At 42.0% G+C, this 14019-nt stretch overlaps 1 protein-coding gene across 2 annotated transcripts in view; it reads left to right on the top strand.

The window, feature by feature from the left end:
- Positions 1-14019, top strand: part of kcnab1b (potassium voltage-gated channel, shaker-related subfamily, beta member 1 b) — a 44386-nt gene that overhangs the window by 25324 nt on the left and 5043 nt on the right. For both annotated transcript variants that reach the window (XM_031743763.2, XM_031743762.2), the window contains 6 exons: positions 1218-1255; positions 2166-2245; positions 2716-2760; positions 4902-4946; positions 7019-7062; positions 10815-10901. In XM_031743763.2, the coding sequence (XP_031599623.1) occupies positions 1218-1255; positions 2166-2245; positions 2716-2760; positions 4902-4946; positions 7019-7062; positions 10815-10901 (339 nt within the window). The remainder of the gene's footprint in view (positions 1-1217; positions 1256-2165; positions 2246-2715; positions 2761-4901; positions 4947-7018; positions 7063-10814; positions 10902-14019) is intronic.

Below are 14019 nucleotides of genomic sequence, written 5' to 3'. Positions count from 1 at the left end.
TTAGAAATGGCATTGTAACCCTTTCCAGATCAACAGATGTCAGTGAAGTGTTTATCGACTGTTTTTTGATGTGATGTTTTTTGAGACTTTTTGCTGATTTCAATTGTCAGTCAGGTTCAATTTAAGTAATTTCTTGATCCAACAGGTGCCACAGTAATCAGCTCTGTGATACGGCAAGTGAAAATGAAGTCAGCTTTCCAAAACATGTGGTTAATCAAAGTTAATTCATGATTTAACAAAGATAGGGACATTTATTTTTTCCAGACCAGGTAGGTCTGGAAAGCTTTTTTCTCTTAAATAAATTAAATCATAACTTAATTGAATTTTGTATTTATCATTATATTTGTTTAATGATCTGAAACATTTCAGTGTGAAAATTACGAAACAAGAAAGGTGCAAATACTTTTTCATGGCACTGTAAGACAGAAAGGGCATGCTTTGGTCAATCTAAAGATAAAAATACTTGAATACACAGCTTGTACTTTTTAACTTGTTGCATTACATCTGTTACTTTGCTTATGTTAAGTGGAAAATATCATGATTAGATCAGGCTGGGGTATGACTCATTTCATTTACAGGTTTGAAAGCAACTATGTGCACGCAATATCATCATGAGCACACATGTAGTTCAGTACACAATACTTTTATTTTTTTACAGTGTAAATCATCTATTAAAGTGTGTGTGTTTTTGTGTGCTTGTGTGGTGTGCTTTTAACATGCCCTGTATGCACCAACCTTTAGCAGAAACCAGTCAGAAAAAGAAATATCCAGACAAATAATCACACATGAGTGCAAGCTGACTTTTCCTGTGATAGTTTCTACTGTTTTTCTTTGCTTCAGGAGATATGCAGGTTTGCAGTTGATGAATAGATGGATAGGTCTGCCATTTACACACACAGGAACTCCGCCCAAACCCTACAAAACCTCAAGGATCCCACCTAAAAACACAGTGCATTACACAAACTTGCTTGTTGCTCTTCTTTAAACTGTTTTTAAACTGCAAATCTGTACACATGGCTTAATGGAGTCATTTCTCTTTTAATCTGTAGTGACATTTGTCTGTGACGGCCTTAGGGCAAAGGGCATTTTGTCATGTCTCCATGCCAAAAATGTCAAATTATTAATTAGAAGACACTATGAGTGACTTGATTTACATGCAAAAGGTCGTCTGTGTTGTTGTTTGTTACCAATATTTTACGATGACTTTCCCCCCACAGGAACATGGGTAACATTTGGAGGTCAGATCTCTGACGAGGTAAGACTTCACGTCAGATCCATCAATCAGCTGACACATCAACTTTTCTCAGATTAGACATATAACTTGATCATTTTTCTATTAAATATGTCTATATCTGTTCACAATCTGCAGCATTTTCCTTTTTAAAGAATACAGAAAAAGATATTTGGGGTATTTAAAGTAGTTAAATCAGTAGTATCAGAGCAGCTTCTGCTACTTATTTACTCCTTAAATATGCAGTATTATTCATGCTCTATTTTAGACTCAGCTAGACCCAAATACAACAAGTAAGACCATTTACAAAAACCAATTTGTGGCCCCAATGGGAGTAATTTAGTGTAACTAGATATAAAATGGTGTGGGTGTGAGACCACAGTTATCACTCTGGTATCAATTTCCCAATATCACGGCAAGCTGCTACAGTAAGTCCCTCATGGCTCTACCAAAGCCAAGTAATCAGATCTTATTTCTCTCACAGGATATTAAGCAAAAGACCTCTCCCAGTGCCCTGATCTGGCCTTAGATGGGAGAAAATACTGAAATGGGGACATCTTACCACTGCTTGATAACCACAAGGGCTAAGAGAGGCACAAACAAAAGAAAGAAATCATCAAAACAAAATAAGAGCTTGGTACAGGCAGAGGAGGTCCTCACGACTAAACTGGTCTTTCAAACATCGTCCTCTGAATAAAGAGCAAGAGCAAGAAGTAGGTCAAAAAGTGTGGGAAATACACTGCGCAGTAAACAGCTTTAATCAACAAGCAGACTGTACAGTTTCCTGGAGGATGTGCATTTCAACAGTAAACAGATGTACACTGCTTTCTTCAGGGAATTTCCCGCCTTTTTGAAGTGTAATTTGGTTATTATTTATAGAAGTGCCTTATGCCACACTGAGCTTCATGAGAAAAACTTTTCTTGCCTGTGTCAGGTGGCAGAGCAGCTGATGACTATCGCCTACGAGAGCGGGGTCAACCTCTTCGACACAGCCGAGGTCTACTCCGGGGGGAAGTGAGTGATGTCTCCCATTTGTTATCACACTTCTACTTTTCTGGTCCTGTTAGCTTTTTCCTTCCGCAGGACATGAGATGTTAACAAGGTTTAGGCCCTGACCAGGAATAATGCACCTGAGGAAGCCAAAAATGAAAGGTAGCTGTGACTCTAAAGTGATTTACATAATCTTATTCAACACTGGAGGCTCCGCATTATGTTCACAGCTCAATTTACCTCGCCTGGGCATCGTCTTGTGTGAATAATGCGGAGCACAGTGGAGTTTTACGGGGATGAATATTAATTTTAAAGGTCGCTGGTGAAATTCAGGCGTGCAGTACAGGAGGCATTTACCCGTTATCTTGGGCTCCTTCTGATTTTTAATCAGGCATTCATGGTGCAGATTTGTGGCAGATAACACACTTACAATGCTGCAAGAGAACTGGAAGTCTGGGATCTAATCATATTATCTCGTGTGTTTTTCTTTACAGAGCAGAGATAATCCTGGGAAACATCATCAAGAAAAAGTGCTGGAGGTAAAGTGTTGTGTCTCAACAAAGCGAAAAGAATCCAAGAATGTGTTTTTGATTGCATATGCACTGTATCGCTGAACATACAGCGTGCCAAAACACAAACATCTCACACGCAGGTGTGTGTATATTAAGCACATGCCATTTAAAATTCACAGGCTTTAAATTGCTGCTATATGAGCATTCTTGTGAAAGAGTTTTCCACAAGATTTCGGAGCTTCGGTTCAGGGATTTTCAACCATTCAAGAGCATTAGAGTTAACAGGCACTGACGCTGGGTGATAACACCTGATTCACAGCTGGTACTTCAGTTTACCACACAGGTCCCTCCACGTGGAAAACTGTCTTTGCGTATGGAGCACTTACTTTTGGAAACATGAAAGAATTAAACTAAACTGTTGGCACCTAAAGCAGTCCCCATCCATCCATTCTGGTGTACTTCTTATCCCTCATCATGGACTATAGCTTCAAGATGAGTCATTTCACCATCACTTGGCATTGTGAATCCAGATTTTACTGCGAAACTCCACGCTCATCGGCTACCAATTTGTCAGTCACAAGCTGGTAGCTAATGAGTGCCAAAATTTAGAGAATAAACTTGATGCAAATGAGTCCATAAAGTCAGCAGCAGCGTTACAGAGGTCCTGGCAGAGCACTGTTTTCCCGTAGACTTTCTACTGAGGTTTTGCAGACACAGCTTGTTGGCCATTTTGGACTTTTATGGTCACAGTGCAGGATTAAATGACTAAGGCCCCAGTCACATAGGCCTAGAAGCCTTGAGACTGGTGAGTAACCATCTGGCAACCACCTGCCATGTGGGAAAAATTTGAATTCCCCAATTGGTTGCAAATGGAAGCTGATGGCAGCTGGTGGGAAAATTGACTGCTAAAGCCCCAGTCACACAGGTCTAGGGACCAGTCAATGACCCCAATTTTTCCCTTATGGCCCACCTCCTTGTGATTGCCTTGGTCACTAACAGCTGCAGTCATCTACAGTTTGAATGGAACACTGTCTAGCTACTCTCTCAGCATACAAGAGTGACACAAACAGGAAAAGTTTCATCTTTTGACATGTTGGCTGCAGCTCTGGGCAAACCTTCTCCATTTCTGGAGGATTTGTTCTACCACTTGGCTAGTAATTAGCAAGATGTTTTCATAGGTAAACATGAAAACATAAGCATCCTTACTGCTACTTTAAGTGTCCTGACATTATCCCAATATTAGCATGTTTTGAGGTTCAGCATTTATTACCTAAATCTGCTAAAACATACTGATGAGCAAGTGTTGTTAACTTTGTAGGAACTTAGTTGCAAACCAAAGTAGTGCAAAAAGATTAGGTAGAAAGTCATTATTATTATTATTTTCTTCCGTATTGCTTCAGTTGCCTCGTAGCCCCTCATTTTGATCCTGGGACCCTCGGTGTAAATTATTTCAAATATGCTTTTACTGGAGGTAGGCATAGTTAGCGAACCACATGAAGCAGCCTAATAATTCTGGTGTACAAAATGCACAAAATGTTTGTGTTTATCTGTTTTCAAGCTTTGAGTATTGGCGACATTAGTTAGTTTAATGTTGAGAACGTGCATCCATGCCTCCCACGTTAAGTGGAAATTTTTCAAGCAACATTAATTCACTTGATATATTATATAAATCAATTCATTAAATGAAAGTGTAAACTTGACAAATTTGCTCGTGTCAAATCAAAACAGATGCTGGTGAGCGTGAACTGTAACTCCACCACAGAAAACATCAGTTATATATCATTCTTATATTTCGCTCTGCTGCATGCACTGCCGAGAGAAGACCCAGTTGTGCGCGTCACCCCTTTTAACTGCTCATGCCAGCTCTCTGCCCGACCTCATCTCAGCTGTGGACCTGTTTAAATTATTGATCATTCAAGCATGGCGGGTGGGTTATAGTGAGGGAGCTGTCTTGCTAGAATTCAAAGAAAAAGAGTCACCCTGTGGTCATTATACTCTATGACTTACTCGATGTTTGAAGTGCAGTGTAGGATGGAAGGCAGCTGACATAAATATAGTTGATTGCACTGATTTGTAGATATCATCATGCTCACATCCAGGTATGGTCACATGCATATCATCTTTTTGAGAAAACCTTTTTTTTAATGGTCTTTTGATGCATCCTGCAGGAGATCCAGCCTGGTGATCACCACAAAGCTGTACTGGGGAGGAAAGTAAGTATGTGTTCATACATATTCATCCATGTGTCCAGCAGGTGGGTTTTCTTTCTCAGACGGTCAGGCCATCTCACATACACGAGCCTATTCTTTAAAACTTTGCCTCCAGCTGCAGGGAGCGTGACACAGATGACAGAGCGCAAGGACACAGATGTGGAGGACGAAATGACAGCATGTCTCAACCCCTTCTCCTTACTCTTCTAGCCACCCTCAGCATTCTTGCCAAACTGCCCAAAGTCATAGCTGCTTCTGCTGTCACGCTAAAATATTCTCAGTCTGCATTAGTGGCCATCTGTATCTAAAAGTCTTCTGGCCATGGGTACATCCACATACTGTTTGATTATTCTTACATGGCTAAGAACACTAGAGCCTAGGCTCAATTGTGTAAATTTAATTAAAACTCATCCTCTCTGAATTCTGTCAAGGTATTTCAAATCTCTCCAACACAGATGGATTTAAAGAACAACTGCTTAACCCCCAGCTGAGTGAGCTACGAGACTGTCTCACAGCTCGCTTGTCAAACATCGGTTCACCCCAGGATGCCTGGATATTTGCAAGATTCATATTTCCTCTCTATTGCGTTTCTTCAGTCTTTTGCACAAAAAGTAACAATAACATGGAGGAAGGATGGCATGCTTTGTGTTTGAAGTGCGTTAATATCCCCTAAGCACTCTGGAAAAACCATAGGAAACAGGGAGGAAGAAAACGAAAGTGTGAAATGAAGCAAGGCAAGAAGTAAGGCAAGTCTCGGGCATCTGAACAAAAACAAACACACTGGAGCAGAAACAGAAGAGAGGAACAAAGTGGAAAAGGAAAATGCAGGGGTGGGGAAAATCTTTAAGTGCCTGAGTAAACACAAGTGAGCCTAGAGACAAGTCATTGGAAAGCAGTTAGCGCCACTGTTACCAGTTTCATTTGCAAATGAACCAGCAGCTGTTTTTAGCAAAGCAACTCCCAGAAATGATGTGTGGGCTACACTACACACTTAGCAATGCATGTCTGACAATTTAGCATCCAGCTAAACATACTGACGCATTTAGTATCTATATTCCTAAACTGGGGCAGCACGGTGGTGTGGTAGTTAGCACCACTGCACTCACAGCAAGATGGTCTTCTGTGTATAGTGTGCATCTTCTCTCCATGTGTGCGTGGGATCTCTCCAGGCACTCTGGCTTCCTCTCACAGTCCAAAGACAAGAATGTTAGCTTCATTGGTGACTCTAAACTGGCTGTTTCTATGGGTTAGCCCTGCAATAGCTTAGCAACCTGTCCAAAGAGTAACTACCATACCAAACTATGACAGCTGGGGTAGGCAAAAGCCCAACGGCTACTCTGAATAAGATAAGTGGAGGAAGATGGATGGATTCCTTAAAAATACCAAATAATAACTAAAAATACACAGTAAGAATATAAAGTTGAGTTTAATCAAATGTAAAAATGCTACAGTTGTCTTAAGGGAAAATGTACATATGCATCAAAAGTGCAGATTGTCTCCTTTCAGAATTGTACTAATTCTAAAATATTGATACATCCACGTGAAAGGGGCTTTATATTATCCCGATTCACTGCAAAACTTGCAGAGTAATAGGTGGCTGCAGTATCATAACAATGTATTTCTGTAAATATTTGTGCAGGCGAAGCCTAAAGTTGAAAATGGAATAAATGTTGCATAAACTACAAGTACCGCTATATAAATATAGTACTGAGTAGTGCTGCAGTCCAAGAAAATCATAGACTGAAATCAGACATACGAGGGAAAAACTCTGCATACTATCTCTAGATTACTTTGTGCGCTGATTGCAATTTACCTGCTGGCCTTATTGGTCTAAACAAGTCCTAAATAGGCACAGAAAAATCAGGTATTTGCATCTGTGCTCAGTGAGAAGCCATGAGTAAAATCAGAGGTGATCAGGACAAACACTGCAAACAAACTGCAAAGTTTGTTCTGGAGCTGCAGAGCAGTCTCCTGCTTGGTATGTTTAATGATCTGCTTCAATTCGCGAGAGCTGTGAAGTAATGAAGAGTATGCGCTGACACCTATGACATGTACTTCTTTCCCTCCTGTTGCAGAGCGGAGACAGAGAGAGGCCTCAACAGAAAACACATCATTGAAGGTAACAAGTCAATTTCCTTCCCTCTGCTTTGTCCTTCACATCACCCCACCAGTCGGAGCCCCGCTGCACTCCTCTAATCTCCCTCTTTTATCTCTTTTCCTCATCCCTCTTTGTTCTAGCCTCCGTTGCTTCTCGCCTTTTTGATATGAACACAGCTGAATTTGAAAGGCGTATTAACCAGTGGTGCATTAGGCACTCGCAGATGTATTGTCTTCTTGTAATACCCTCCACAGGTGTCTGTCTAGGAAACTGTTGCATCATTTAATAGTGCTGTCCAGACTGTCTCTCCTGCCAGCCCCTTTAAAAAGAGCTAGGGCCTTGATGAGACTCATAACAATAAACTTTAGCTCTCATACCCTTGGCTCGATCCACCCCACTTCCCAAACAATTTGCCATCCGGTCCACAGCGCAATGCACCTCCTGCAGTGACTCAGCTCTCTGCCACATTATTAACATTCACTGCAGCTGCAGCAACTCTCCCCCAAACGAGAAACGGGGAATGCGCTAAGAAAGGGTTGGAAGAGAAGGACAGAGAGGACAAAAGAGAAAATGGGGAGAAAGCCAACATCAGAGAGGGGAAGCATAAGCGGTATTAGCAAAGATGAATCCATTTGGCTGTCCATGTTAGGCTGCAATTGTTAGAGAAAGGTGCAGCATCCCTGCCATAAGTGGAGAGGAACATTTCATCAAAGTCTAACAAACTGACTGAGAGAAACATCTGCTGCCATCATCTTCCTCACTACAGGATGCCACAGCAGGCCTGCCATTTGACTGGACTGAAGTGATGTTCAGGGGTGTATATGATAGGGCGTAAAAACCTAATGATCAGCGAAAGAGAGAGCCACAGAACATTTTCTTGCATCAATGTGACGATGCAAGAAAAATCAAGGTCTCTTTAGAATCATCCTCACAGGAAAAAGACAGCTTCAGCATTTTATAAGGCTCTTTCGCAGAAAACATAATTGAAGGCATTCTTCTATCCCAGATGCCAATACAGTAGCTTTGTTGTTCCACATCTTTTTTTCCCAGATCCAAAAATAGACTCCCTTCACAGCCAGTGAACTCCTGCTAATCCACGAGACAGCAGAAACCGCTCGTGATGACGGTGCAGGCTCAGATTAGGATCCGTGTAATGGGTGTTTCTGGGATTGTGGGAGTGCAAATGACAGAAGAAGGAATAAGTGACTGTGATGGTAGGAGGGAGAGTATAACTCTCAGCTGGGATTAGTGGGTGATGATGAAGCCTGTGGTACTAATCTGCCACGCACACACGCGCTTACTCAAAAGCGCGAGAGTGTCTTTTGCCTCGACTCCCTGTTACTCTCCTGTCGTCTTGTGCGACTGTCTCTTGTGTGCGCTTTTCTTCTTTCATCTGGTCTTCTGTGTGTGTGTGTGAGTGGAGGCCGATCTGCTTGCAATACTTTGTTGCCGTCACTTATCCTCTCCTCAGCATACAGTGTTACTCCTCTAACAAATACTGAGTGTGACCTTTCCTCTGATCCCTCGTCTTTCTGATCACGCTCTAGGCTTCGAATTGTTTGGTTCCTCCACCAGCTGCCAGCAGCATTTATTTATGTAACAATAAGAAAGGATTGCACAGGTGTGGGGTGTTTTTTTGGTTTTTTTTATCCAAGAGAAGGTGCCTGTGAGCTTGGTTTGACAGTGATTAACTCTGAAAATAGTTCTAAACCTTATAAATTACAATTTTGAATCAAACTGAATTCCTGTTTGTGCAGTGAAAATGGTGACAGGTGCATAAAACTTGCAGCTGAGTAGTTGTGACAGTAATTAAATTAAAAAATATGTATTGATTACAGCTATTCCTGTGAAGTGAGCATTGTGTCCTATAGATCTTTTATATGCATGTTTAATTTTTAGAAATCAGAGTAAAGTGCTAAGTAAAGCTATCAAACTTCGTGAGTAAACAGCATTGGCGTCATCATTCATTGTCACGCTGAAAATTTAGCCACTGCCAATCAGATGCCAGATGATACTGCACTGTGGATCCTCCAAAAATACACTCTCTGACCTGGTATTTTCTATCATAGTGTTCATAACTCTGTCAGTTTTCAGGTTCGGTTATTAGTAGATCAAGACGCGGACATGACTTTCAGATCATTCAAAGGGGCGATGGGAGTAAGTGAAATGAATCCCCAAACCATGACTGAGCCTCCACCTGTCAGTGCGCCCAGGGTGGCTGTGGCTTGTAGCTTTCACACACCGGTAATTCATCTGCTGTACAGTTTTATACATAATACAGTTTTATGTCTGTGAAACTGTTATTTTTGGCATTTTTTTTTAAGGAATTGGAATGTGTATTTATAGTATGCATTTTTGCAATAGGCTGCTAGAACCAAAGTGCCAGAAGATATAGTTTAAAATAATTAATGTGTTACATGTAGACACCATACTAATTCATATTTTAATGCCTGTCAGCTAGTCTGCGTTTGTTCCATGTTTGTGTGTTCATGTTTTTTGTATGGATCTTTAATCTTGTCTTGTTTTGTGTTCTGGTTGGACTTTGTCATTCACTGGGTTCTGGACTTATTTCTGACCACCTGTGTCCTGCATTTGGACCCTCCTCTCTTAATTACCAGCCTGTTAAGCCCTGAAGTATAATGAATCAACATTTTCATTTATAAAAATTTTCTTTCAAACATCATCTTTTCTTATTTTATTAGAACAAAAGGGCACCAAAAACATCCAAAGGTTTCACTATGTGAATCTTGACACTACAATGTGCCACGAAGATTATTGATATAAATTATGGCTTTTTCCAATCATCTGTTTAGCAGTCATGCTTACTGTCATTATTTACTGGAACATTTATACAGAGTACTACCATAGCTAATTATTATATTACTGCAACTGGAGCCGTCTCCTGCTGCAGCAAGTCAGGATGACGGCCATGACGAAAGCAAATTAACAAAACTGGAAACGAAAACTGAGCCCTGTCCTTTGTCTTTAAATGGCCACAAAGCCTCCTGGAATATCAGCTCCCCGAATAATCACGATCATTACCTGGTATGTGGGACACCGAGAATTTACGTCTTCATAAACTATCCCTCAGTAAATCATCTATTATTAAATTCAGCAGTCAGAAATCGTATTATTTGTCTGTGGGTGATGTGGCATTGGATTAGTCAATGAAGTGACAAAGGACTTCTTGTTTGTTTGTTTGTTTTGTCTTGTGTTGCTTGGGAGTGCTGCAGGCTTGTAGGTAAGCAGCATTTTGCTGGTTTGCCAAAAAATAATTTGTACGTACCAGGTAAACCAGACTGAATATGACAACTTGAATGCAACACGAGCTGGATCAAAAGCTGCAGCAGGCCAGATGCAGCTTGAAGGCTCTGAGTCACATGTGGCCAACTGTCACTTTGTCATGTTTACGAACATGTTGCGCTCAAACCCCCCAGGAGCCACTTCACCTTATTATTATTATTTTTGCCTTTTACCTGACATAACTGCGACTTTTGAATGCATTTTTATGTCCATTGTTCTTTTGAAGCTGGCACTCCTACCAGCTAAGCACGTCGCTGCTTTTCTACATCACGGTGTCGGCTAAAAAGCTAAAATAAAAAATGATCTCTCTTTTCTGCAGATGTAGGTCACACTCTATGTATCCTCGCACATGCCCATTTATTTCACCATTATAAGAAGGACACCTAGGACTCATGATTCCTATTAACTGTCTTCTTTTATTAGAAGCCAAACCTCTCTCTCTAAACCTGCAATATGTCTTCTCACTCTAGGTTTAAAGGGCTCCCTTCAGAGGATGCAACTCGAGTATGTGGATGTGGTCTTTGCCAACCGGACAGACACCAATACCCCCATGGAGGGTGAGTGATTGCCAACCCGGACCTCATGGGGCTGTTGGGGGGGAGTTGAGTCAGCGACAATACATGTTGTTCTGTAACATGAGAGGGTGAGAAATTCTGATGAAGCCGCTGCCCGTACTGGACCGGCGGCCTTTGGCTTTGACCAAAAGGGGGGTTTGTTTTTGCGGTCAGGTTTATGTGTTTTTCCTCCGACATATGCCCGAACATATTACAAGTAATATGACAATCTTTCCTCGTCTCTCTTCCCTCTATTTTAGTCCACCAGTCTCCCTCTATTTCTCTTCTGTCTCGGCGGGATTGCTAGCTTCCACAGGGTCTCCAAACTGCACCCGCTCCCAGCCCTCTCTGCTCTTCAGAAGCAGGATTATCCGGCCCCTATGGGGGAAGCTGGTGTATTTTTGGGTTGGTCTCACTAGATACAAGCCCTACTGAGTGCTATTTTTCTTTAACGCTCTTGCACTTCCTTTCCCACACATCTACCTTATGTTACCACCATTTATTTCTTTTAGACACTTCCAGTTTCTTACTCTATTATCTCTCCCTTGTCATGTGGGCATCACAGATACTTGAGCCCCTTTTCTGTCTTTCCACACAAACTCTCAAACCACAGGTAGTATGTGAGTGAAAGGATGGAGGCGCACTGATCTCACTGAAATATTTTCCATTCTTTCCTCTTTACCCCCCTCCTCCTTCCCCCTTCGCTTCCACCCGTGGGAGCCAACAGACTGTGGGAGGCCAGTCTGTCATAGCTATCGTTCCAGGGTCCTTGCTGTCACTGGTACCAGTGGCAGACCCCGCAGCTTTCTCTATCAAACCTTTTAGTCTTTTGCCCCCTGCAGATGAAGTCTCTTCAGCTCATGTCAAGAACTGTGATCTGATTGAGAGTCTGACAAGATGATAGGAAGTGAACAGAGAGAGAGACGTCAGCTGAAAAATATATCCTGACAAATGTAATGATAGGTAGACAAAGCAGGCAGGCTTTTATCACCTCTGCAGCACATTTGGCCCATTAGTCAGCGTGAAAAATTGGTCTTGTTTGCTTCATAATTTAATACAAAGGAGCATGGCTACCCTTCTAAATCACTGTTAGGGTATCAGTCATCCTTAAAAACTTGAGAGTGAGGAAGCGAGGATGAAACTCGTGCATGAAGGGACTGTTTGGCAGATCTATCTGTGACTGACACTCCAACATCATGCTGCTAAAGCCTCAACTGCATTAACAGCAAAAACACCAAACGGCAAAGCAGCACTGTAGTTTCAAATATGCCACTGAACAGGTGAATCTGCACGCATCTGTGTTTGCATTTGTTTTTGTGACTTTAACTGCTTCCAACTTTGTGTGAGACAGCTTGCGTCCCCGTGGGGACCAAAAAAGTGATGTCATGGCTGCAGAGTCTGCCTTTGTTATAATCATTGCTTTTCTTCTCCCATCGAGTCATGCTTTTCTGCACCCTTGTTGTCTCCCTGCTTGTTCTTTTGTCTTTTTCTTTCTTTCTTTTTGGCTCGTATCCAGTCCAACAGCAGGGACAGACCAAGTGCGTGCTGCAAATATCCAGCTTCTTCCTTCATGGAAGACTCTGACTCCCCTTTCTCTGACTGCTCTTTACTAGAGCAGCTGTCAAAGTGATGAGACGCTATGTGAGTTTTTCTCCAGCTGAATATGACGAGAAGGTTCTCGAAGGAGGGGCGTGTGTGCCACAGTCAATTCATTGAATGAATAGGTACAAGGGTAGCTCGCAGAATAACTCGCCCAAATCCAGCCGCAACATTGGTACCCAGTCACTCAGAATCACATTTGATTTGAGAGAGGAGTGAAGCCATTCAATAAGCTGAATATGAAAATACCCCAGACCAATTGAATAAAGAACAGAATGCAGAGGCAGACAGACAGAGCAGCGAAGAAGACATGGCATCAGTAAAATGATTTTATATCAGTCCTTCCAGCCGAGTGTTATTCTCTACAGAGAAAATGAAATGAAACCGCCACAGCACACTGAACATGAACCCCTTAGCTAGCAATGCAAAGTGCCAGGACATCACCTCTCTCTCCTCAGCTGTTCATTAAAGAAGAAGAGCATGGCAAATGATCTCACCTACTCAGCATTACCAAACATATCTTTATTATTTCTTTCCCCACGCTTTTTTTCCACAGCCGTATAACTTAGAACAGGTCTCGTCTGTCACTGACAATCTCCTGTGATGTGACATATTTCCATAAATAAGCAATATTTTTAGTTGTCTTCTACGTCCCCGCTGTTAGACGCCTCACTATAAAGAAACTCTCTGAAATGACATCCTCAGAGATACCTGCCCAGACAAATATGGATATCAGTGTGAGTTGGAGGCTTTCTTACACCCTCTGTGCTGCACTGTGATACCTGCCGGCTGAAGCTGGCCAGTGTTCCAGACTTTGGGGTGTGTTGCTGACTAACTCTGGCTAGCAGCCAAGCAGTTTTTAAGTTTGATATGTTTCTGTACTAATGAGAGCGCTTTGAGATGCGTTAGTTGGATTTTGTTAGCTTTGCACAGAGCCTGTTTCTATATCCCTTTTCCTCTGTTTCCATTCTTTGTGTGCTAGGCTAATTGGCTCCTGCATATTTATGCAAATGCAATCTTGGCATCTAAATTGTACACTGAGGTCATACATTCATTTTTTTCACGTGTGCGCTCTTCATTGCGTGTTTTTGCCCACAGCTTCACCCACATCACCCTCCAGGAAAACACTGGGGTTTTTTTGTCAGTGGGGTGTCAATGGTGTTTGCAGCACATCTCACCTGAGCACAGGATCAGTGTGGCATCTGCTGTTGGAGCTGATGACTCATCGAGCCCTTGTGGAGAGAAACTTTATGTTAAGACTTGAACATTTCAATGAATCAAGGTGTCATCTTTTTTTCTTTCCCTCCCGGCATTGAGATGGATTATACGTGTATTTGCAAACTGTTATTAACTGTGTGTGCCTCTAAGGTTGCTACATGGTTCGCAGCATTTTTTTTCCTTCTATCTTTACATCCCTCCAGATCCCTCCCTCCATCCCCTTTGGAGCAGATGTACTGTTATTCCTCTACCCTCCCACCTGCTTCACCCACATGCACACTTGCTCTCTGTCTCTCACAAAGCT

The sequence above is a fragment of the Oreochromis aureus genome, linkage group 18, assembly GCF_013358895.1.
Source record: "Oreochromis aureus strain Israel breed Guangdong linkage group 18, ZZ_aureus, whole genome shotgun sequence".
In the NCBI taxonomy this organism is placed as follows: Eukaryota; Metazoa; Chordata; class Actinopteri; order Cichliformes; family Cichlidae; genus Oreochromis; species Oreochromis aureus.
The sequence above is the reverse complement of the archived record's forward strand: the minus strand, read 5'-3'. Positions and strand labels throughout refer to the sequence as shown.